The sequence below is a fragment of the Ovis aries genome, chromosome 1 (genome assembly GCF_016772045.2).
Source record: "Ovis aries strain OAR_USU_Benz2616 breed Rambouillet chromosome 1, ARS-UI_Ramb_v3.0, whole genome shotgun sequence".
Taxonomy (NCBI): Eukaryota; Metazoa; Chordata; class Mammalia; order Artiodactyla; family Bovidae; genus Ovis; species Ovis aries.
In genome coordinates, this window is record NC_056054.1 from 105,385,779 (window position 1) to 105,410,026 (window position 24,248).

General features: G+C 56.4%; 3 protein-coding genes and 1 long non-coding RNA gene across 9 annotated transcripts; 2 read left to right on the plus strand and 2 right to left on the minus strand.

Annotated features, from left to right (window-relative positions):
* Nucleotides 1–1,585: 1,585 nt before the first annotated feature.
* THBS3 (thrombospondin 3) lies at nucleotides 1,586–11,703 on the minus strand. Of its 2 annotated transcripts, XM_004002577.5 has the most exons (23): nucleotides 11,600–11,703; nucleotides 10,398–10,604; nucleotides 9,500–9,756; nucleotides 9,292–9,394; nucleotides 8,446–8,472; nucleotides 8,161–8,243; nucleotides 8,021–8,072; nucleotides 7,739–7,887; nucleotides 7,250–7,390; nucleotides 6,932–7,009; nucleotides 6,408–6,560; nucleotides 6,089–6,199; nucleotides 5,889–5,996; nucleotides 5,453–5,612; nucleotides 5,001–5,119; nucleotides 4,812–4,864; nucleotides 4,336–4,529; nucleotides 3,994–4,172; nucleotides 3,836–3,884; nucleotides 3,459–3,655; nucleotides 3,043–3,215; nucleotides 1,971–2,110; nucleotides 1,586–1,884 (listed from the first exon to the last, which is right to left on the minus strand). In XM_004002577.5, exons 1-23 carry the CDS (start codon nucleotides 11,676–11,678, stop codon nucleotides 1,826–1,828), a joined length of 2,871 nt encoding a protein of 956 aa, XP_004002626.2. In that variant the 5' UTR covers nucleotides 11,679–11,703; the 3' UTR covers nucleotides 1,586–1,825. The 2 variants fall into 2 exon arrangements, with proteins under 2 accessions (XP_004002626.2, XP_060258515.1); XM_060402532.1 differs by lacking the exon at nucleotides 8,161–8,243 and having other exon boundaries at nucleotides 8,028–8,072.
* Nucleotides 4,457–11,605, plus strand: LOC121820477 (uncharacterized). The gene is made up of 3 exons (XR_006061041.2): nucleotides 4,457–4,568; nucleotides 5,184–10,627; nucleotides 11,071–11,605. It is a non-coding gene; the product is annotated as an uncharacterized LOC121820477 (long non-coding RNA).
* Nucleotides 11,677–17,591, plus strand: MTX1 (metaxin 1). Its single transcript, XM_060396944.1, has 10 exons — nucleotides 11,677–11,708; nucleotides 11,937–11,962; nucleotides 12,453–13,159; nucleotides 14,138–14,207; nucleotides 14,340–14,419; nucleotides 15,958–16,050; nucleotides 16,172–16,354; nucleotides 16,482–16,558; nucleotides 16,990–17,144; nucleotides 17,248–17,591. Exons 1-10 carry the CDS (start codon nucleotides 11,677–11,679, stop codon nucleotides 17,460–17,462), a joined length of 1,638 nt encoding a protein of 545 aa, XP_060252927.1. The 3' UTR covers nucleotides 17,463–17,591.
* Nucleotides 14,464–23,165, minus strand: GBA1 (glucosylceramidase beta 1). Of its 5 annotated transcripts, none has more exons than XR_001042147.4 (12): nucleotides 22,996–23,165; nucleotides 22,552–22,639; nucleotides 21,951–22,142; nucleotides 21,691–21,837; nucleotides 21,337–21,470; nucleotides 20,955–21,127; nucleotides 20,489–20,726; nucleotides 19,712–19,936; nucleotides 18,862–19,025; nucleotides 18,343–18,459; nucleotides 18,090–18,250; nucleotides 14,464–14,640 (listed from the first exon to the last, which is right to left on the minus strand). XR_001042147.4 is itself a non-coding variant. In XM_042255054.1 (11 exons), the coding sequence occupies exons 1-11, from the start codon at nucleotides 23,020–23,022 to the stop codon at nucleotides 18,145–18,147; spliced, it is 1,611 nt and encodes a 536-aa protein (XP_042110988.1). In that variant the 5' UTR covers nucleotides 23,023–23,165; the 3' UTR covers nucleotides 17,589–18,144. The 5 variants fall into 5 exon arrangements, 2 of the variants coding, with proteins under 2 accessions (XP_042110988.1, XP_042111005.1); XR_003591007.2 differs by having other exon boundaries at nucleotides 14,464–14,643; XR_001042146.4 differs by lacking the exon at nucleotides 14,464–14,640 and adding an exon at nucleotides 17,589–17,731.
* Between the last annotated feature and the right edge of the window lie 1,083 nt (nucleotides 23,166–24,248).

The following is a 24,248-nucleotide window of genomic DNA, read 5'->3' on the forward strand; positions in this document are numbered from 1 at the left end:
TAGCGGTCACCGAGAGCTTCACCCGGCCTTCCCGAAAGGGCTGAGGGGCTACCCGGGTCAGGGGAGAGGAGGTTGGGTGGCACTGCCTAACTGGGGGCAGAGAGAAACTGGAGAGAGCAGGCCCTAGCCAGGAGGGGCAGTGGCTTGGACAGAGAAGGGGAGGAACACACTGCATCATCGATGGAAGGGTTGGGGGTTTTAGGAAGGGGCTCAGACCTGTCGCAGAGCTGTCTGGAGGAAATGGCGCTAAGTGGGTGGGGTCCTGAGTTATGTGGAAGGGGCACACAGGTATTTGGGCGAGGACATCGGAATGTGGGAGGCGGAATGGGGCAGTTACGCATTTAGGAAGCAGAGAATAGGTGGAGCGACAGATGGTATTTAGGGGCACGAAACTATCCTTCGGAGAGCAGAGTGGCTTTTGGGGCAGGTATGCACAAGGCGGTGGGGTGGTGCAAAACAGTATATGAGGGTGCGTGATTTGGGAAGACCAAATTATATTTTGAAGGGCAGACACACGTGGGACCGAGGAGTGTTTGGGGCCACAGCGGCGCACGTTGGAGTTATCCGGCCCCATTCGGAGGTCCTGGCTTGCAGTCTAGACCGACAGAAGCAATTACGTCCGCATTAGGAAACAATTGTTAGTCCCAAAGAACACAGATTGCGAAATGAACTTTAAGAACACTTCGGTGCGGCGGGATTGGAGTGAAGCCGGAGGAGCAGGACCGTAGCTCTCAGGCCCGCGCGGCTCCGCCGATTTGGCGCGGCTTTGTGCCGCCGCGGGACCCGGGGGCGGGCTCGGGGCTGGGGGCGTTACGTCATCGCGCCGGGGAGCTGGCAGAAGAGGCGGGGAAGCCCCCCCCTGCCCCCGCAGACTAGAGAAAGCGCGAGTATCTAGGTGGGCGGCCCCAAAACTTCAACCCCGGGCGTTGCCAGGCAATAGCCATTCAGTTCGGTTGCTGGGACACGCGTCACCATGGCGACGGCTCCGCGCCTAGCAGTCTGAGTATTTAAAGAGCAAGCGCGCGCAACGCCTGGGCGTCGGAAAGCGGCCTTCCGGGATATCGCGGTCTCCCCTTCTCCCTTTTTCCCTCCCCTTACCACCCCCTTCACCCTCTTCCGGGCGCCAAGTCTCTCTGGCCTCCAAGGTGAACCCAACTCCCCAGCGCGTCCTGGGTTCTCGGGCTGGTCCGGCTTCCAGCGGTGGAGAGCGGGATTCCGGGCCCCGGGCGGGCGGGAGGGACGGGACGCGGTGCAGTGTTGTTCTTTCCCCCGCCAATATTGCACTCGTCCCGGCCTCCGGCCCCCTCGGCCCCCCGGCCTCCCCCTCACCCCGAACGGGGCAGCCCCAGCCCTCCTGGCTGTCGATCCCGGCTGCTCTTAGACTGGAGTGTCGCCGCTGCCACCGTGAGTAAGTGGGGCTGGGAGGACTTTAGCCATCCTCCGACCGGCACCCCATCCTTCACCTAACCCCCGTCCTCCATCTCGTCCCCGTCCACACCTTCCTCTCCAAACTAGATCTCTAACTTACATTCTACTAGTCCTCTCCCTGCCCCGGAAAATCCCTAAAATAAGTAACTGCACTGGCTTAGAAAAGAACTGAAACTTTATGGCAATGTGCTGTTATCTTTCCTGGGGTTAGTGCCTGAGAAATACCCCCTTGAAAACTTCCCATCTCCTGGACAGTGGGGTCACCACCCCTCTGGGGCTGAACTCGTGGGTTCAGAGGAGGGTCGATGTTTAGCTGAGGGGCTGTAAATTAGACTCCAGGATGGACCCCAAGGCCCGAGGGTCTAAAATCAGGATTCTGAATCCAGTGGCCACCTCTTCACACTCTTCCCTGAAGCAGCTGCCTCCGGAATGGCTCAAAGTCCTCGGGCACTGTGTCTGAGAAAGGAGATATGATTAAAGTCAAGATGTGACTCTCCCGTGAGGGCATAAGAGGTCAGGCTGTTCTCCGTCTCGAGCCTCACCATTGCATCGATACTGGAGATTGGACCAAATGATGTTTTCTTGGGAGAAGCAGAATACACCAAGACGCCCCCCTCGCATGGATGTGTCAATGATCACCCCAGAATCGGCCACTAGCTGGGGACCCTCATAAAGCTTCACCCTGTCCGGGATAGGAGTGTCCATTGGTGCTAGGTGCCAGTGGGCACTGCGCCACCATGAGCCAGCCCTGTTCATCCCCAACCCCCCTAGGGCTCACCGGGCCTGAGACAGAAGGGAGGTGGGGAAAAGGGAAGAAGGAAAGGGGGGAAGGAGGGGTGCTTTTCTCAGGCCTGGGGCCCCTGGCTCTTTGTCCAGCCCCCTTTGCATCTCAAAGCACCAGCCACATTCCTAGCGAGGATTGGGTTGCCATGACGATGAGTACAATGGGCTGGGGGGTGAAGTCACCCGCTTCCCAGGCTCTAGTCCACCCCCACCATCCCCTGCCCTGGCGCCCTGCAGCCCCAGGCACCTTAAAGGGGAAACCAACCCAAGTCCCTGCACTCTGGGCTCTGGGCCATTTCCCCTCCCTTCCCTGTCATCCCCACCAACTAGGAAACGCAAAGTTGTGGACCAGAGGTGAACTGAGAGGCCTCAGCCTGGCTACTAAGAGATGCAGTGCGGAGTCTGGGCTTCCGTTGGCTCTTCTGTAAATGAAGATCCCTTCCAGTCGGACTCTGATGAGGCAGGTTCTGGGCTGGACCAGTGATGAGGTGGATTGATGTGCCTCTCCACAGGCTGGCCTGGGCTTTGGAGGCTCCCAGATCCACCCTCATTTTACAGAGAGGGAAATGGAGCATGGCAAAAGAAGGGCTTGCCTAACATTGTTTATAGGTCCTCAGCAGCACCAGAGCCCAGGCTGCCTGATGTTAAGAAGCAAGCAGGGCCAGGGCAGCTAGTCTGGTGAGAGGGGAGGTAGAGAGAAGTGGTTCCAGTCCAGGCCCATGGCACCAGAGCAGTGAGTAGAGGGGAAGTCATGGGTGAATCCCAGCTGGAGAGGAAGGAAAGGCTGGATGGGCCTGGGGTCTCTTGGGAGGGCTCAGCCCCTCCCCTCACCGAATATAGCCAACTTGAGGCCGGTGCAGCAGCTGCCAGCGGTAGGAGGTCTTGTCACGCCAGCCCACATTCCGTGGATCAGTCCACAGCAGTCGTACCTGATCAGGAGTATTGCCTGTATGCCACAAGGCGTTCCTGAGGTGCTCACCTGGGCCAGACACTGATGTAACTGCCTACGGGGCATCAGCAAAGATAGTGGGTCAACCATAGTACCAGAGGAAGGGAAGACAACAGGTTGGTAAGTGCAGGTGGAACAGGGAGTCAGGAGAATGTTCTGGAGCCCCAGGGAGCCCACCTCCAGGCCAGATGTCTGGGTAAGAGGCTTCCCCCTGCTCAGGCGGTGGGGGCGGCCCCAGGGTTGGTGGGGAGGCCTTGGGAAAGGGCCCCGGACTAGGGAGTCTGGGCAGCTGTGGGACCTTGAGCTGTAGCCCCGGCTGGGCCACAGCCCGGAAAGGCGTGGCCTGCCAGTAGGTCTGCTCTGTTTGCTTCCACATGACCACGTAGAAGCGGCCGCTGTCCTGATAGCTGAAGAGAAAGCCTGCGTAGTCATCATCGGTCACAGTGTTCACATGGAAGGTGCCTTCAAAGTCCACACCGTTGAAGGCTGTATATCCTGGGGGTGGGTGGGAGGGGAGGTGGGATCAGGGGCAGGGGTAGCAAAGCTGCTAACTCCTGTTGTGGGGTGGGGGTGGGGTGGGATGCCCAGTGGGAAGGCAGTGGCCCATCCTCTGCCTGTAGGACCCCCTCCATTTGGAAATTATTGAAATTGCTGAATTGGGTGCCCCTTACATACCAACTGCCAGGCCGGGGTCACTGTTCATGGTCTGAACAATTTCCATGCCCTGGTGGTGTGCAGTAAAGACAAAAGCCCTGGTTCCAGTGCGCTGCCCTCCCTAGGCTCTGCCTACTAGTCAGGCCTGACAGCACCCACCCAGCTCACTGCCCTAGTACCTGGTTGAGCACGACCCAGTTGGGGTCAATCTGAGCATCACCCTCAGGATCCAGGACCACGGTCTGATAGGCACGAAAATCCGTGAGGGTTACCTCTGCACTTTCAGGACACACATCCAGGGGGTCGGCCACCGCATCATTGTCAAAGTCATCCTCACACACGTCACCGACACCATTGCCTGGGCAGGATGAAGCCAGGTGCTCAGGGAGGCCCTGGCCACTGCCATAGCCAACACCACCACCTCAGGCCTCGAGGTGTCAACCTCTCTCCCCAGCAAGGCTTGCCACCTCTCCCTGAACAAACCCCACAGCAGTCCAGTCCTCTGGTGACGCCAGCCTTACCATCTGAGTCCTTCTGATTGGGATTGGGTACCAGGCGACAGTTATCGGGACCAGGAGGCACGTAATCCGGAACACCGTCATTGTCATCATCCCCGTCACACTCATCTCCAAGTCCGTCGTTGTCTGAGTCCAGCTGGGAGCTGTTGGGCAGCTGTGGGCAGTTGTCCTTGGTGTCCTGATGTCCATCCCCATCACTGTCCAGAAGAACAGGCACCAAATAAAGGCTTTTGAAGGTACCGTATCCTTCCCCACTCTTCTGCTTAGGAGTCTCTGGGGTATACCCTCCATTCGGCCAGAACCCTTGCTGTCAGCCAGATGAGGTGGAGGTTCAGCAGTAGGAATGGGAGGTAGACTATGGGTATCGCCTCCTGCTCAACAGTAGTGGAGAGTTAAAGTTGGACCCTAGAGGGGATTGAGAACATGCTAGAGGAAGCCAAGGTTTCCCCTGAATTTCCATCTCTTGGCCCAAACCGTACCTGTCTTCATTGGTGTCACAGGCATCTCCCACTAGGTCACTGTCTGCATCTGTCTGAGAGAGAGGGACCTGTTCTCACCACCTCCTTTGGAGAATTCTAAAAAGGGTGACCTGACCACTTCCCATCCAAAGGGCTGGGCTTCATCCGCCAGTCACCCACCCCTTCCTTGCCCTCTCCATTCCCCTGTACCTGGGTGGGATTGCTCATTTCAGGGCAGCTATCGCAAGCATCTCCCACCCCATCCTCATCCCTGTCTGTCTGCAGGGGGTTGGGGACTTTAGGGCAGTTGTCCAGTCCATTGGGGATGCCTGGAAATATAATGAGGGTCACACAGGGTCACCGCTAGAACACAGTCACACTCTTGTCTTCTAGGTTGGTGAAAGTCCTGGGCTTTGTCTCCCATCCAGAGAACAGCGGGTCAGGAAATCTGCTTGGAGCTCGTCTCATCCTTTTGCCCACTCCTGGCCTAACCCCACACCCTCCTTCACGTGCCCACTGACATCTGCCACAGGTAACCTCTCACCCAGTCTGACTTCCCCCAGGCATCACCCTTCCAGAATTCTCAGCTTGCCTGCTTCATTGCTACCCTATCTGGACTCTTCATGGGGTTCCCAGCCACGCCCCCAGCCCCAGGCCTGCACCGTCGCCATCTACGTCGTTGTCACAGGCATCCCCTTCCCCGTTGCCATCTGTGTCTTTCTGGTCATTGTTGGGAACGTTGGGGCAGTTGTCACAGGCATCACCAAATGAATCTGTATCTGAGTTTTGCTGGTCCTTGTTGGGGAACAGCCGGCAGTTGTCCTGGGGTGGGAGGCAGAGAGTCAGGCCACCTTGCCCCATCCTTGTCCCTGCACCCTGTCTACGGTCCCACTCCTGTGATGGTCCACTGCTGTGGCACAATCCCACCCACCCAACTTCCCATGTTGTCCACGTCATTCTGGGTACTAGGCTTATGCCTCCCTAATGTGGAGCTCTGGGGCCCTTCCTTGGGAGCTGCCAGTGGCCAAGGGGGACGGGGTTATGGGATAAGGCAACAGTTGCCGAGGAGCTGGAAGGGGCAGGACATCTAGGCGCCACCTCAACGTTCTTTATGCCATCCCCGTCGGCATCATCGTCGCACTGGTCCCCCACGCCATCGTTATCAGCGTCTTCCTGCCCAGAGTTGGGTGTCAGAAGGCAGTTGTCCTAAAGGTCAGGGAGAGGAAATGGCTGGGTGAGCCCCGTTGTGCGCCAGCCTGGGGTGCCCTGCCCGCTCACTCGCTCGCCTGCCCCCGCACCTGCTTGCAGTGTTTATAGTTGTCCATGCAGGGCAGTGCCTGGTCTGGGTAGCCATCGATGTCTGTGTCGGGCCCACACACATTGCCATTCCCGGCCCAGCCCACGTTACACTGGGGCGACACAAAGGGTGGGGGTTAGTGGTCTAGGCTGGCTCCCCACACCCCACTTTCTTCAGGCTCTATTCTTACCAACCAGTTTCAGGGCCAAGGCCCACCTCCCATTCCCGCGCAAGCCCCCATACCAGTCCCTAGATGTGGGCCTTAGCCCAACCCCTTTCCCCAGATTCCCTGTTTCTTCTGAACCCTAGGCCTGGCTCACCGAGCAGGACACTGCACCGTTGCGTTCAAAGAGACAGTGAGCGTGGGCGTGGCAAGGGCTGTGGGCCGGGCTGCGGCAGGTCCGGGCCGGGAAGCAGCCCTGGCTCTGGTTACCCACAAAGCCCAAGCGACATGGACCACACTTGAACGAGCCCTGGGAGGAGGGATCGAGGCAGTGTCTCAGGAAGGAGGGTCCGCCCACCATGAGCAACATTATCCCCGTCCCTCGAGGCGCGTAGGAGGGACCCTCAGAGATGACAGGCCTGGTCTATCACTTATCTCCTTTAGTTCTGTCAACCTTTCAAGGAGAGTAAGAGCCCCATTTTTCAAGGGAGGACGCTGAAATGCAGTAAAGGTAAATAACTTGCTAAAGGCTAGTGAGAGGCAGAATCAGAATTCCAAAGCAGTCTGCGTGGCACGCCTACCATGCAGAACGCCCTGGGTAGAAAAGGAGGGGGGGAGCAGGAAATCTGAGGAGGGGGTCGCACTGCCCCACCACCCGTGCGTGCAGAGTGTTCAGCTCACCACAGTATTGGTGCAGATGGAGTTTGGGTCGCAGCCACCATTGTTACCATCATTGCACTCATCGACATCGTTGCAGACCTGAAGGAGCAGACTTGGGGTAGAACCAGACTTACTCTGGGTCTCCTCAGGCATAGAAGAGAGCACTTGTATGGCATTATCTGTGAACACAGACATGAAGCCCAGACCCAAACCCAAGGCAAAGCTGGCAGGTAAGCCAGGAGCCTCATCCCGTTTATCCCAAGGGCTCGACAGCAAATCCTGAAGCGCTCATCCCTGCAAGGCCCAGATCTCTTGTCCACGTACTCTGCCCACCCTGACCTGTTTGCTGGCCCGGGCGTAGTCAATGCCCACACCAGACACCCGTGTGCCTTTGTAGCCTCGGGGACAGGCCTCACAGTGGAAGCCAGGCATGGTGTTGATGCAGCTGGAGCCCGGGAAACAAGGGTCCGCATGAGCACACTGGGGATCAGACGAGAAAGAAGGGGTCAGGTTCCTGCCTGTGGTCCCAGGACCACTGCTCCTGGCCCCCGTTTGCGGGCCTCCCCTCGCCCAACTTCGCCGAGGTCTGACCCCACCCTGGCCGGCCCTCTCCTCTTACAATGCCCCTGCCGAGCTCCCGGCTCCTTCCCTGCATGACCTTATAGTCTTTGTCCCAGGCCTGGCTCCGTCCCTTCTCACCTGTCTATTTTGGTCTCCAACCCCAAGCAGGTTCCTCTGCTTCTGACCAACATTCACCCCACCTTCCTGGGCCTCTGATAGCTCCCTCACCCCAGCTTTCTATGCTCTTCCAGAAAGGGCCCTCGTCACCTCATTGATGTCTGTGCAGTGGGTACCATTGCCCTTCAGGCCAGGAGGGCAGGGCCCACAGCGGTAGCCGGGGTACTCATACACTTCCATGCAGTCCACGCCTCGGAAGCAGGGGTTGGGGCTGCAGTGAGAACGCTGTTCGTGGAAGCCTGGGGGGTGGGTTTGGACACAGTCAAAGCCACCCAGAGGTCACCATTTCGTTCACCAGAAGTGGAGGCTAAAGCCCTGGAGGTGGGGAGCACACTGATGAAATGTGGAGCCCTCCCCTACTCTCCCACTCACCGCACACCTGACACTCCATGATGGTGTTTCGGATCAGGGACATTTCTTTCACCTGGTAGACAGAAGGATGGGGAGGAGTCAGCTCTTGGCACCTGCCACCCCACCCAGAGTCAGCGCCACCCTTCACCAGCCCAATAAACCTGGTCTCGGATGTCATCCCGCAGTTCCACCAGGATCTGGTTGAAGAGGGTGAGCTGGGTGACCAAGGCCTTGGTCTGCTCCCCTGTCAGGGTCCAGGGTGCAGAGAGGCTTAGAACTGGGGCACCAGCCCTGACCCCTCTCTGGGTAATAAGCCGGGTGCTGCCACTGTTGCCCACCCCCCACCTTTAAACCCCACCCCATTCCTAGCTGAAGAGGACTTCATTTCAGGCTGCTGTATCTCCTCCCCACCCTCATGCCCCTTCATCTTGGCATGGCCTACTCACCTAGGATGGAGTGGAGTGCATTGGTCACTAGAGAGGACAAGAAAACACAGAGGGTGGAGATGTGAGGAGGGGCCTGGCTGGTTGAGGAGAAGGAAGGAGAAAAGGGCTGGTGCCTTGAAATAAAGATGTAGTATGAATGGCAGGAGGGCAGTGGTGATGGGCCAGCCCCGCCAGCTCCTTCCACTGGATGAGGGTCCCTCTAAGGGAGCTGCCGCACAGTCAAGGCCCAGATCCTCCTGTTCCCAGGCATGGTTGTGGCAGAAGGGATCCAAGTGAGAGGTGACCGGTGCAGGGCCAGGGCCCCAATACATTCCATTTCCTCCCTCTCGAGCTTCTACCACAAGAGCTCTTTGAAAGATCTGGGAGAAGTGGACATTTTATTTACTTAAGAACCTCTGAGTATCCTTGTCAGAGAGACCAGGCAGATGAGAAATGCTTAGGGAAACTGCTGGTAGGTGACGATGCCAGTGGGAACTAAAAAAGTCCCTTAGCTCAGTCAACTGAGAAAGACCCAGCCACAACTTTCCTTGCCCCCACTAAAAGTTTTTCGGAGTTATACTTTTTTTTTTTTTTGGATCCTTCTATTTTTCTGGCCACCCTGATAGGCAGGATGACCTTAACAGAGATTTTGTTGAGCCGTGCCTCCTGGGAATGTATTATTTGGAGATCACAGAGTCAGAGGTGAAGGGGATTTTGGGGTAACAGAGTCAAGAAGCCCCAGGAATAGATGAGGAGTAGGTGAGCCAAAAGAACTGTTGCTAAGGGGAAGAGAGGTCAAGAGGATGGAAAGTATCAAAGATGGCAGGACTGGGGCCCAGGATGCCCACTCACAGAGGCATGTGTTACCTGCAGTGTGGATGGACTCGTCTCCCTGGAATGGACACTCACTCAGGGCTCCAACCCGGGCCATGGATCCGCCCAGAATCATTTTCATGGATTCCACGAAGCCCTGTCGGGGGAGACAAACATTGTCATGGGGGAGAACCTACTAACTCCTCCTCCCACCGGTGCAAACTGTTGACCGACACTCAGAGGGTCTTCCTTTTCTGCTCACCTGCATCCTCAAATAAGCCTTCTGTCCAGTCCTAATCTCCAGCCCATTGACCTCTGCTGGAGGAATGGGGGCCAGTGCCGGCAGTCCAGCATGCTGGTCGCCCAGTTTGCAGTCCACATAGAGCTGCAGGGCAGGGCTGGGTTTGGACGGACCTCGGAGTCGCAGGAGAGCCGTGTGTGTGCGCCCGTCAGCCAGGCCTGCTTGCTGGAGGTTCACTGCATGCACTTTGCCATCCTCCCGCTGGTACCGCACCAGCACTGCCCGGAAGGGGAGGTCAGTATGCGCACTGTCCCCATCCCCTGTCTCCCAGCTGAGCCTTGGATCAGTTCTTCTGAATACCACATCTCTAGGGCTGTCAGTGCTCACTCAGCTATGTATCTCTCAATACCTTGTACATAACAGGTACACGAAAAATGGTTTTCAAATTGATTCAAAGACTAGGACTTTCTTAGTCTTCAGTGTCATCGGATCACTCTGTCCTCTATCCTTCAGTGTTATCAGATCGACCTATCTATCCATTACCACTCTATTATGCCATCTGATTACATGAGGCCACTCTATCCCCTGCTAGGATGGCAACTGGTTCCGTACCCCCTGAACTGTTCCAGGGATCTAAGAGACCTCTATACCACTGCTGGGGCACAGAGACAAGCCTCCCCTCCCCCTAGACATCCCACATCCAACTCCCCACACCCGCAGATGCCTCACCCCATTTCTTGGGTGCCTGGCCTCCTGAGGCACCTCCTAAGCACAAGGTACCCCTGGTGCCTGGACATAGCCTGATGGGTCCTCAGTCCCCAGTGGAGCCCAAGGAGAATGAAGAGGGCTCTGAGAATGGGGATGAGGAAGAGTGTTCAAAGGGGTCACCACTGCAGGAAAGGAGATGCCCACCAGTCACCTTTGTTGATCTTGCCGATGACAGAGGCCTCCAGCCATCGTGTGTTGTCCTGGCGCGAGTAGAGGCCAAAGAGGACACCACCCTGCTTGGGGGGCAGGCGGAAGGTGGACAAGAGATAGATGTCCCCAGTGGTGAGCAGGGCTGTCCGGATCTTCTCCACCACAGCTATCATCTGCCGGGACTCGCCCACTGTCAGCAGGTCGATCACTGGCCAAACAGGGATGATCAAGGTCAGACCCCTGTTAAATGCTAAGGCCCGCCCTCTCCTCTGAGCCTTCAGGGGTGGGGCATCCGTTATCCCCACCCCATAGTGTTCACTGCCCCTTGAAATCCAACCCTTGTTGCTATCAGAGCAAGAGGCATTGGGCCTCCCTTACTGCCACTCTGGGAACCAGCAGGCCTGAGGCTCACTTGAAAATACAAACAGAACCCCACAAACTTGAGATGCTCCCACCAGGTGGCGCAAAGGAGTCACTGCTGATTTCCAGCAGGAGAAGCACCTGGTGCCCACAGCACAGAAATGGGAAGGCAGTTTCTCTGCACCGCTGGGTTTGGCTCATCCCACACTCTAGTGCCCATCCTCCCATCCTGGGGGTTCCGCGCACTCGGTCTAGATGAGAACAGCTGCCCACTGAAGGCTGTGACCCTCCTGCTGTCTGGCTTTCTCCCACAGGAACGTCGGACCCAGCTCCTCTGCCTCCTGTGTCCTGGCCAATCTGTGGTTTCCCTTCCAGCCAGTAAAGAATCTGTGCCTGTGTCATCTGCTCCAACTACCTCTCCCACACCCACAGGCCCATCCCACCACCAGACCTCCAGGAGAGCCCAGACCTCTTGCTCCCCACCCCCATCCTGTTCTTAGGCAGCCAGGAACCCAGCGGTGGAAGAAGCCCACCTTTGAGCTGCTCTCCCAGACCCTGGGGTGCCTGGGGATGCTCAGACACCAACCCAGCCAGGCAACCCTAGCTAGCGTCCAGCCCCTGAGTCCTCTGCCCTGGCCTCATGCTGACCCTGGCCAGCTCCCACTCATCCACCACCTTCCAGTGTCAACTCCTCCCCCACAGGGCCATAATTTCATCAACTCTTCCCTCCGATTCAATTTCAGAACTCTGCCCTCTCCTTTGGCCCACATGTTCCCAGCTAGTCGGCTGGGGGCAAATGGGGAGGAGGCAGAGAAGGGGCTAAGAGGATTGGTACAGGCTTACCCTGCAGGTCCTGACTGGCAGATGCGAAAGTGCAAAGGAGGAGAAGAGCCAGGGCCCCCCGAAGTTCCTGTGTCTCCATGCCGCTCAGCCGGCTCACTACCCCTGGCAGGCAGGCAGCTGGGAGGGGAAAAGGCTAGGCGGAGAGCAGGAGCGGGGGGCGGAGGGACTGGAAGGGGGAGTTGAAGGGGGGGGGGGCCGGCAGGCGGTGAGGGGGGGCTGAAACAAAGAGCTGCCAATCACCCTGGAGACATCCCCAGCCCTGGGAACCAGGGACACTGGGGAAGAGTCCTGGAGGCCTCCTAACCTCCTGCCTCTCTCTAATGGTGCTCTCCCCCAGGTGCCTCCCTTTCGCCGCATCTCCAGGTATCTCGCTGTTGGGGGCTGCTACCGAATGCTACTGTTTTCTGGAAGCCACTGTTGGAGAAGGCAGGAACCCTTGGCAGGGGTAGTGCCAGACAGTGGGCATTATTCCACAGCTGGCATGAGAGAATTCCAAGGGAGTGGCCGAAACTAGCTTGCTATAGTGCCCAGGGGATGTCCGTATGGAATGAAGTTTGCTGCTCGGGTAGAGCAAGTGCTCTTCATCAGGATGGGGGGTTGGGGAGGGGGGAGTTCCATGACTTGTGCTTGTGCCTCCATTTTCCCCTCACTCCTAGGAAAACTTGGAATCTGGAAGTGTCCGGTGGGAACTGGAGGGAGAGCCTAAAACAGTGGTCAGTGAGGCTGGAGTAAAGAAATCAGGAAAGAGGAAAGGGACACCAAGGACAGGAGTAGACCAGAGGACCGGCCAGGGACCGGGGGCTAGACTGGGAACACTGGGGGGTACTGGCGGACAGGCCGTGACCCGGATGAGGCGGAGGGGCGCCTCAGTTCCCGTTACCAAGGCAACAGCCCGCGAGCCCCACCTCCCCTCCCCCCACACACACAGGCCCCAGCCCAGCCTCGCTCCGGCCGCCGCCACCGCCCCTGTTTTGTTTCCATGGCAACAAGAGGCGCGGGGCTGGTTCCAAACATAACGCGCTGTGGAAAACATGCGGCTCGGGGGACCCCCCCCCCCGCAGCCCCCGCTCGGGGCCGAGCCCTGAGGGGCCCCAGAGCAGCCCAGACGTCTTGCAGATTTGCGAGGGCCCCCAGAACCCGTCATGGAGCACAAAATCCCCTTCTCCTGCTCCCACCGCGTCCTCGGGTGTTCAGGGCTCCCCTCCATCGGGGCGCCCTGATTCTCCAAGGCGCGCAGGGCTAAGGATCCACCCCCCCTTCGGGAGGCACCTCTGGATCAGGCGGCAGCCGCCCTCCCCAGAAGCCCTCGGCTCCGCCCCACGCCGTTTTCAGGCCGCCTCTCGGGCCTGGACAAGCCGCGCCCTCCTGACAGCCTCCCCTGGGTCCCGACCGCGATCTGCCGACGGGGAGGGGGGCGGATCCACACAGTGGAGGGCTGAAGCGCAGGGGGAGGTGCTTCCGGGACAGAGGGCAGGCAAGATGGCGGCGCCCATGGAGCTGTTCTGCTGGTCAGGGGGCTGGGGGCTGCCGTCAGTGGACCTGGACAGCCTGGCCGTGCTGGTGAGGGGTGGCGCCGGCGCTCTCTGCTGCGCCCTGGAGGACTGGGGAGGGGGCCGGACTAGCCGGTCATCCGAATTTTGCCAGGGCGCCTCAGTACGGGCACAGTGGGGTAAACTGAGGCAATCCAAGAGCGTGCCTGGCCGGTATGAACTCTATTCGGTGCCTTGGTAGCCTAGATTTTGTTTAGCAATGGAAAGAGGCCTGGTCGGGGGTTCAGAAGATGAATTTTAGTTCTTAAACATCCATTTACTGGCTATGTGACCTTGGGGCAGTCTCTTCTCTCTCGGCGCCGTTTCTTCATCCGGAGGTTTACGAAGGCTGGATGACCTCAAGGTTCTCCGGCTTGGCATTACTGCCTTCTCCTCAGTCTCCCCTTCCTCCTCCTCACTCAACGGCATTTACTGAGATTATTGTTTATTGAACCAAAAGGCCCACTCACCGCTAAGGCTCTGTAGAAAGAGCTTTGGAGTCAAACTAGTGAACTCATTCACTCACTCTTTCATTTTCACTCTTCTCATCATTGTATTAGGCCTCTTCCAGATACCAAACATTGGCGTGCAAAGATGAGTAGCATTTGGTCCCTCCCCTGGAATTGTTTACATAAAGTTAGAAACGTCAGCAAACAAGTGTAATAAAGTGTTCAGATGGTGAAGTAGGAACAGACCAAACAGACTGCCCAAGAAGGAATGGCCAGTGCTTCCAAGTGAGGCTAGGTGTTCCCAGGTAGATGGAACGAGAGGATATAAGAGGGAAGGGTTTTCCTGGCTGATTTGTAATCAGAGACACGTCCATAAGGTCTCTAATCCCTGTGTTTGCCCGTTGTAAAATGGGAACAATAATATCTACCTTTTTTGTGTGAAGCAATCCCTCACTGTAGAGCATAGCACAGAAGGTATTCAATAAATGTTATTTCTTGTCTTGATTCCCCTCTGTGGGCCGTGTCCTTGGCCTCTCTGCCTTCTGCTTCCTTCCCTGCAGACCTATGCAAGATTTACTGGTGCCCCACTCAAGGTGCACAAGATCACCAACCCCTGGCGGAGTCCTTCAGGTACCCAGTGTTCCTGGGGGGTGAGGAAGGGAGTGTACAAGGGGAAGTGCAGGAGACAGACAAGGATGTGTTGTGGCTATGTGTGGATAGGTGGCTAAGGGTCTGGTGGACATACTTCTTTCTCAATGTCAGGAACTCTGCCTGCCCTTCGGACCAGTCATGGAGAGGTCATCTCAGTACCACACAAGATCATCACCCACCTTCGAAAAGAGGTAGGTGGTTTGGGTAGGGTGACTGCCAGTGAGAGTTTAGTCAATTCAGTGCTACACACATTTATTGAGTACCAAGTATATGCCAAACCAGACGCAGGTGACCCGGGGCTCCAGGGAACATGTAGTCTCGTGGAGGAGACACAGACATGTTGCTGTGATGCAGTAGGCTAGAGAGTCAACTAGGCCACTGTCGAGACATCTGGAGCCACAATGCCTTCTGCCTGCTGGGCAGGGAGGGAGAGATGAACAGGCTGTTGACACATGGAAGGGAAAGGAGTAGGAAATAACAGATGAAGCCCTCAAAGATGAGACCAGTGTGGGGGTGGGGTGGAAGTTCTCAGAGAGGGAGTTCTAAGGGCCATTACTCTTTTTTCAGGGACCAGGTCAGGCTTTCTAATATGGGGCTCAGGATGGACAAGACCAAGTGCCACGATGGGAAAGTTGAAAGAGCATTACAAGAGGACTAGAGAGACCTAGGCTGTGCTTGTCACTGTCGTTGGCTCTGTGACCACCTTGGGCAAATTGCTTAATCTCGTAGAGCTATAAGCTTATTTGTGTGACCAGGGGCTTAGCCAGGATACTTTCTCTGGGCTCTTCCAGCTTTCATGTTCTGGTTCCAAAAGGGAACATACTGTCAGAAGTAGACCCCTCTTATTCATTTCTACTTTCCCAAAGGTGGAGGAACTGGGGAATTAATGGAGGCTTGAGAGGAATGGAGAGAAGGGATCCAGGTAAAAGCCAAAACTCCTGGTGGGACTGGGCCACTGTTTCTTTTTGTATAAGCACAGCTTTCCCTGTTTTTCCTACCACAGCCATATTGAGAGAAAGATTATTACCCCTATTCCACGGAGGAGAATGAGGCTCAGAGAGCTTTAACGATCACACTCAAGAGGTTACTTGGGGACAAAGTTTACTCAGGATATGGAGGAGGGTGCTGAGGAGCAGACACTGGAGCCTAGGAAGGTGTGGCAGGCTGAGACCTGGGGGTATGGTTGGAATGCGTGTGGTGGTGGCGCCTGGACCATGGAATGAAGCAAGAGACGGCCAAGAGCTGAGCATTGAGAGAACAAGCCAGGGAGCCCTTGACATGGGTTCACTGGGTCCTGGGAGCGTGAGGATGGTGTCCCCTAGTTCCTGAGGCATTGAGGCCCAGCTTGCATCTGAGCTCTGCGCTGCTAGTTTTGTGGTGTCTGGATTGGGGAAGTTACTGTTAGAAAGTTGCCGTCAGCAGGCATCCCGCCAGCTTTCCGTGGAAACTCTGGGAGCTGCTCCTGGTTTGTGGCTGGGCCTTCCTTCCTCCCCCCCAGTGGGCGCAGGACCTTGACGGCCAGCAGGCTCCAAGGTCCAGGCTTTCCGCCAACAGCAACAGGCTACTGACTGGGCCCAGGCGAGGGGGCCTCTGCAGGAAAAGCTCCTTGCTCTGCCTCTGCTGCGCTCAGAGGTCAGGCTGGGTGGTGCCAGACAGGAGGCCTCCCTCCTTGAGGAAGTGTCCCTGCAGTCCCCCAGCATCCACCTCACCATGGACGTTCCCTCCACAGAAGTACAATGCTGATTATGACCTGTCAGCCCGGCAGGGAGCAGACACCTTGGCCTTCATGTCTTTGCTGGAGGAGAAGCTGCTCCCAGTGCTGGTGAGTGCCCAGGCCTACACAGACACACACACACACCCAGCATGGGAACCAGAATCCCACCCTGGGTCAGGCAGGTGCAGTGGCTCAGACCAGCCTCTTCCTTCCTACATACCCAATGCAGATACATACTTTTTGGATAGACGCCAAGAACTATGTGGAAGTGACCCGGAAGTGGTACGCAGAGGCAATGCCCTTTCCCCTCAACTTCTTCCTGCCTGGCCGCATGCAGCGGCAGTACATGGAACGGCTGCAGCTGCTGTGTGGGGAGCACAGGCCTGAGGATGAGGAGGAGCTGGAGAAGGAGGTACCTCTGGGACAGGGGGGTGTTGTATGACAAGAGCCCCCAGGATGATGGCGGAGGGGCCAAGTGCCTGCGAGGGGAGGCGGTACCCAACCCGCAGCTGCGAGCTGACCTCGTGTCCCCTCCATAGCTATACCAGGAGGCCCGAGAATGCCTGACTCTTCTCTCTCAGCGCCTGGGCTCTCAGAAATTCTTCTTTGGAGATGCGTGAGTCTCACTCCAGGGGAGTCATAGGTGGCTTGGAAGAAGATACAGGTTCAAATGTAGCCACAGGGGCTAGGGTGGGGGCTCAAGCTCTGGACAGGACGCGCTCGGCACAGACATTGGGTCTGGTGAAGGTAGGGCTGTGTGTGGGGCCGGAGCCGCCTCAGTGGTACAGGAGGGTGGGAGGGCCGCCAGGCCCGGGATGGGCCTGCTGAGCTGTGGGGCACTCAATGTGCCCTTTATGCAGCCCTGGGATAGAGTCCCATTCAAGGCCAGGCTGGCGCCACCTGGGGCACTTTCCCCACCCCGGGACCAGAGCTGTGTGTCCTCTTCTCCCCCGGTGGTCCCCCGCTGCCCAGAGCCTATCTTCCCTGGGCTGATTCTTCCTCTGACCCCGTCTCTCCCCTTCTCCATCCCACTCTTCTCTGCTGCAGCCCCGCCTCCCTGGATGCCTTCGTCTTCAGCTACCTGGCCCTGCTGCAACAAGCAAAGCTGCCCAGTGGGAAGCTGCAGGCCCACCTACGGGGGCTGCACAATCTCTGTGCCTATTGCACCCACATCCTCAGCCTGTACTTCCCCTGGGAAGGAGGTAAGGGGCGGATGGGTGGGGAGGTGGGGGGTGCTAGTCCTGGGGAGAGTGGGCAGGGACCCAGGAACCAGCCTCTCACCCACCTCCCTTCCTCTCCCCTCAGCTGAGGCACCACCTCCACGCCAGACACCAGCGAACCCAGAGTCTGAGGAGGAGCCACACCGGCGCCGGAACCAGATCCTAACCGTGTTGGCGGGGCTGGCAGCCATGGCCGGCTACGCCTTGCTCAGTGGCATTGTCTCCATCCAGCGGGCACCATCTGCCCGGGCCCCAGGCACCCAGGCTCTGGGCATAGCTGAGGAGGATGAAGAGGAATGATTTATCCTCATGCTCTCAGGACTGATTTTTCTACTGTCATGCATTCCAGAGGCCCCTGTGTTTCCCCATTGTTGGTATGGTGGAAATGGGGTGCCACCCCCCCGAAATAAAACTGCTCACATGGACTGAGATCAGACATTCTGTCTTTTAAGCAGCTGCCATTTTTCCTAGCTGGTACCAGGGGGCCATCTGGTGCTCGAGTCTACCCTCTGGTGCTTGGCTTCTTTCACTGCCTGTGCCTGGGTGCGGACATCTGCGTAGGCCTGGTTCTGCATCTCCAAGAAAGACAAACAGTTCCCAGTTTTGGGTCCGGCTTCCCTCGTCTCTTCCTTTCCTTAACCTCTCTCTCCATCTACCCCACCCCCCACCCGTGTTTGTACAGACAGTGAGCTCACCCTGGGCCGGGGCCCAGTTTCCACAGGCAACCAGCGCATAGCACACGCTCACACAAGCACGGGGGTGGAGGACCACTGGGGCTTCCTGATCCTTTCCCTAGGGCCCTCCAGCCCCTGGCACCAACTAGAGGGGAGAATGAGTCACCCAAACCACTGCCTCTGGGCTTACGTCACTTAAGCTCCCCCTGGTCCTGCTGTACCCTCTGTAGCCACAGACGGCATGTGGGCTGACCGTGTCCCTTTAATGTCCAAGCTGAGCCCAGGCGCAAGCGTGGGTATCAGCTCCATCACTGGCGACGCCACAGGTAGGTGTGAATGGAGTAGCCAGGTGAGACAGTCTCCATGAAGCCCACGGCGGGATCCTTGATGGTGAGAGGCACATCCTTAGAGGAGCTGGAGGAGGTAGGGAGGAGTAGTGGAGTGTGTGATCCCGCCAAGCCCACCGTCTCATCTTCATCCCAGTTCCCAGGCCCCGCTGCTCTCACCGGTTCAGCACGACCACAACCGCAGAGCCGTCAGGCCGAAAGAGTGCCACCGTGTCCAAGTCGCTCTTCTCGCTGGCAACCAGCCCCACTCTCTGCGAGCCCTCGGGAATGAACTTGCTGAAGTGGGAACAGGATTGTCAGGGACCCCAGCCCTGAGGGTAGCTTCCATCAGTCTATCACTTGAGAAGTCACCTTCCCTACCATCTATACCACCCTGCCCACCCCCACACCGGCCCCCAGAACCATTCCTAAGATGTGCCCTAACTCTCCAGGCCTCCAGCCAAGTGGTTAGATATGCCCTGCCCTCCTGCCTCCTAACCTCAGCATCAGGCATTGAGGAATTGTCTGTCTCAAATGCCATCTAGTCACTTCCTACCTACATGGTGCAAAAGGGACAGATGCAAGCCTCTCAAGGTTCCCACTCTCCACACCTTCCTGCCTCCTCATAGTGGGTGATCCAAGCCCAGTGCAGGAGATGCTAGGCCTGGCATGGAGTCGGAGTGCCCACCTTCCACTCACCTGAAGTGGCCAAGGTGGTAAAACATAGGCTGTTTGTAAAATGTGTCCTTGGCAATATCCACAATGATGGGGCTATCAACAAAGTTGCGCACCCAGTTGGGTCCCCCTTCAGGATTTAGGGCGAGGTTCCAGTCGGTCCAGCCAACCACATGGTAGAGGAGGTTCTAGGGTGGAAACAGGGCAGAGACAAAGGTTCCACGTTGGGCCCCCAGTGAATACAGTTAAGTGTCACATGGGGGAGATGGGCTGTGGGGCCTCGGCCCTGGGAGGGGTGTGTTTTATATCCTTAATATCTAAGGAGGGGACTTCCCTGGTAGTCCAGTGGTTAATGATCCTCCTGCCAATGTAGGGGACACAGGTTCGATCCCTGATCCAGGAAGATTCCACATGCCACTGGGCAACTGAGCCGATGCACCACAGCTACTGAAGCTGGCATGCCAGGAGCCTGTGCTCCACAGCAAGAAAAGCCGCTGCAATGAGCCTGTGCACAAAGGCTGGAGAGGGGCCTTGGCTTGCCACAGCAGGAGAAAGCCCGAGCGGCAACGAGGACCCAGCACAGCCAAACACTAAAAATCTACGGAGGGAGGGGTTTTGAGGGCAGAGGCATCGCCAGAGAAACTCAGAAATCTGAGGCAGCTACAACGGCTCAAGCATTCAGAACAAGGTGATGGGGTGCACAGATCTCCGAAGGGAAGGCAATAGAGGGCATCATGAGATCCCCAAACTTTGCCCCCAAGAGTAAGCAAGCTGGGGAAAAGCTGGAGAGGAGGGCCCCCTGTCAGCCTCTGGTGAGACTAGTGAGGGGCCCAAGGTGGTCTGCTGTGCGGAAGGAGAGACTGAGGTGGCTCACTGTGATGATACTGTGGCTGTACTGCATTCCTCGATCCCAGGAGCCCAGCCGCACGCTCTGCTCCCAGAACTTGGAGCCCACACAGGCCTCTGAAGCAAAGAGCATGGTGTTGGGGAACAGGCGGTGCGTCTCCCCCAGGGTGGCTTTTGCTGGAGCCAGGAAGTCCAGGTACCAATGTACAGCGATGCCATGAACATACTTAGCTGCTTCTGGGTCTGCCAGCACCTGGACAGAGAAAGGGAAGGGCTACTGGGGAGACAGAACCATGGAGCCTGGGTCCTGCACGAGGGATCTGGAGGAGGCACTAGAACTTGAGAGGTGGGCGCAGGATGAACACAACTTAGAGGGGGTTAAAGTGACAACCTAGGAGATTCTTGGGCTTTGGAGACCCAGAGGGGGGTCAACACTACCCCCAGCATCCCAGGAGTGCCACCTGGACACCTGGCCCCAGCCAGGGTACTCTAGGAATCAAAAGTTGGGGCAGGGAAGGCACTCTGTTCCAGAGCTAGTCATCTAGATGCTGGATTTGGGGTCACTAGGGTACTAAGGTCTTCCCAGGTGGCTCAGTGATAAAGAATCTGCCTGCCAAGGAGATACAGGTTCAATCCCTGGGTTGGGAAGATCCCTTGGGGAAGGAAATGGCAACTCACTCCGGTATTCTTGCCTGGGAAATCCCATGGACAGAGGAGCCTGGAGGGCTATAGTCCATGGGGTCGAAAAACAGTCAGACACAACTGAGCATCCAAACAAGGTGCCCACAGGAGTCCTGGTCCTTACCACCTGGGCCCAGCGAGGCAACAGCAAGCGCTGGTCATCCAGCATCAACAGTCGGACGTCGCGGTGTGTACTGTTGGCGAGGATGGGACCCAGGTCACGGGCAATGAAGTCTCGCTGGTGCTCAGGAGTGAAACCCAAGCACTGGAAGGGGTACCCGCTAAGGAGCCCTGCAGTAGGCTCGTTCTCGGCTGTCACTGCCCAGAATCGTAACTTGTGCTCCGCGTAGGCATCCAGGAACCTGGCGAGGGCAAGGGTGTGAGGGATCATGGCCAAGAAAGGGGACCAGGGCCCTGGGGACTAGGAGGTCGGACTGAATGGGGAAAACTGAGGGGCCTAAGCCTGAAGGCCCAGAAGGTAGAAAGGTGAGCTGAGAGCTGGCAGCCGAACAGGTCAAGGGTTGGGACGCAGACCAGGGTGTGTGAAAGGGGAGCCTGGTCCAGGCCCGACGGCCCTGCTGTTTCCTTACTTGACAAAGTATCTGGCCCAGGTCTTGTGGTAGAGATCCCCCGGCTGACCCTTGAGTGTCCCCTTCCCATTCACGGCCCCATTAGTCTTGAGCCAAGTGGGTGATGTCCAGGGACTGGCAAAGAGTGAGACAGAGCGGTTGGCCAACTCCAGAGCTTGGTGAATCAGTGGTATCTGGAAACAAAGGTAGTGAGGAGAGACACCCAGAGCTGGAACATAGACTGGCCCAACTGGTGTATCTGGCCTAGCCATCAGCCTCTACCCTCCCATCCCAAGAGAGGGCAGGGACAAGTTCTATGTCTCTCTGCAAACTGTTCTAGCCTGAGGCCACTCAATCACCAGGCATCAATGCTGCTGGGGCCTGAGGCAGCCAGAGTGCCCACCTTGAGCTTGACATCTTCCTCTGGAAGGCTGAAGTTGAGCAACTGGAAGTCATCAGGGCTGTCGTCATAGGTGTAGGTGCGGATGGAGAAGTCACAGCTGGCCATGGGGACCCGGATGATGTTGTATTCAATTCCTGTAGAAATTCCTGAGTCAGGGCCAAAGGGAACTGGGGTGCAGGGTGAAGGGCAGACTATCTGAGCTGGAGGCCCCCGGCACTCAGCGGATGGATAGGACAATTTTTTTTCCCACCGGGCATTAACAGAGACCCAAATGTCAGGGATGGGTGGATGTCAGGGAGAAAGGAGAGGTCAAAGAGCCAACTGCACTATGTCATCCTGTCCCTTCCTCCTCACCTTCTTCGGAGAAGTATGATTTGAGCAGCAAATTCCGTGCAGCAGGTGACAGGGCAAGGATGTTGAGAGAAGCAGCATCCGTCATGGCCCCTCCAAACCCCTTCACTTTCTGGAATTTCTGATCTGGCTGCAAGGTCAACAGCAACCCTGGGGACATCCACAGGGAATAAAAGGCGTCAGTGCACAGGGGAGAAACTCCACGCTGATCGCTGGCATGACTGGGCTCCAGAAGGACCATAACCTGGGTGAGAGCTGGTTACCTGTGCCTGTGCGATTGGCCTGGACGGTCCCCAGACTCAGCTCCATTCGGCGCCCGCTGCGAGTGCTCTCAAAGCGGCTGAAGGTGCCAGGGTCAGGCAGGGTCAGGGGGTCCAGAGAATCACAGTATGTGGCATTGCAGACACACACCACCGAGCTGTAGCCAAAGCTTTTAGGGATGCAGGGGCGGGCACCTGGCAGGGAGGGTGCACAAGAGAGGCAAGGGCTGAGGGATGAAGATGGGGAGAAGGGACCCACTAGCTGAAAAGAAAGACAAAATACTGGTTTCAAAAATTCCTGGGCCTCCCTGGCAGTCCAATGGCTAAGAGTCTGAGCTCCCAATGCAAGGGGCAGGGGTTTGATCCCTGGTCAGGAAACTAGATCCCACATGCTACAACAAAGACCCAACTCACACAAATAAATAATAAGTAAATGGTTTTAAAAATTATCCTGCTGTACCTCCACCCCACTGTTGCTCTCAGTCACGCAAAAGGATTTACTGAGCATCTACTTAAGTCCACCACCAGTATGCCAGAGACTGCCAAAGGCCATATGGCAGAAGGGGGGCCTTGGGGCTCCTTCCCTTCTCTCTGACTCACTTACCTGATACCCACGACACTGTATGAAGTAGAAGTAATCCCATGAGGCTGGCAGCCATGATTTCTACTCTGCCCCGAGGCACAGGATAATCCTGAGAACACAATGAGGAGTGAAGGCAAGCCCCTCTCCACCTCTCATCTACTCTCCTAGGCAGGGCTCGACTGCCTAGTCTCCCACCTTTAACAGAATGGAACAAAGTCCACAGACACCTGAGTTCAGCCCTCCCTCCAAGCTCTCGGCTAGTAATAGCTCTCTGCCCACCCCAAGCAGGACCCTCCTGCACCCCTCTTCCCAACCACTTCCCCTTCGATCCCACCTTCCCTCCATCAAAAAGGCATGATGACCTGCTTCAAGGAGAGCCCGTCATTCATTGAATTCCAGAGCCGGGTTAGCCAGAATTCCAGAAAGTGCATGACACCACCAATTAGAAGCCTTGTCCCCACTTACCTCTCTGGAAGGACTTGAAAGCTCCATCACCAGGCAAGAAGACGTTGGGGTTCCCAAACTTCTGAGGGATAGAGGATCAACTAAATAAAAACAGGGATGCAGGGGCCTGTGATAGCTATACAGGCCAGATTAGCCCTGCGGGTTAATTCCGGCATAATGGAACAAGTCACGTGAAACCATGGGAGTGTCACATGACCCAGGAAGTGAGGCAACTGCAACCATACTTGTAAAGGGCAACCGACTGGCTTCCTGAGGGCTTATACATCCTATGAAATTCTAGAAGGCATGTATGGATGACAGCTTTAGGAAGAATCTAGATGAAAGATCTTAATGAAGGATTGGGTAGAGGTTCCCGAATCCCAAAGGATGGGAGCCACAGCAGGCACACTGCCTTCTTAAGGAAAATATTTTAAAGATATGCTGATAATGGTTAATACTAATAAAAGAGGATCATGGTACAAAAATACTGAGGCCAAAATCCTGAGTGATGATTAAGCAATCTTTGCACTATAGAGGCTCATAAGCAGGGGAATCAGACACACAGATGCTTATAGATAAGGACAAAATTGGTAACAGCTGTGCACAGAGACCCTTCCTACAGGGCTTCATGGAGAAGGGGTGAGGGATAAGGAGTATTAACTAGAGAAGTGCAGGGAGGATGGGCCCTGGGCAGGGGGCCGGTGCCTCCCCAGGCCTCTCTTGTTTCATCAGCAGATACAGATGAGAAGGAATTGTTTTTCCTTTCTCACAGGACAGAGAGGTTGTGTAGAGCAGTTCAGAAACTGCAAAGTGTGGTACAAAGCTGTATCCTCAGTGGATGTGAGAAGGAGCTTGTATTGCCTCATGGGCCACATCACAGATTTAGTGGGAGTGACATACACATTCAAGACCTGGCTGACTCTAGCTCCCTGAGCCTATTTCCTCATCAGTTAAATTTCCCCATCTGTTAAATGCCACCATCTCACAAGGTCATTACTACAATCAGTAAGATAAGCACAGTGCCTGGTACACAGTAGACCCTCGGGAACCACTTGTTTGTCTTTTTTTTTTTTTTTAAATTATCTCAGTGAAGTGTTTCCAAATAAACTCCAGGGGAAATTGACCATTTCTTCTTCTAGGCTCCCATAACCCTAGAGGAGCTATGGTCTCGGTGAGAGGAGCTTGGTTTGAATCTTGGCTCCACTATTTACTGGCTGTTTGACCATCAATAAACTGGAAGGACTGATGCTGAAGCTGAAGCTCCAATACTCTGG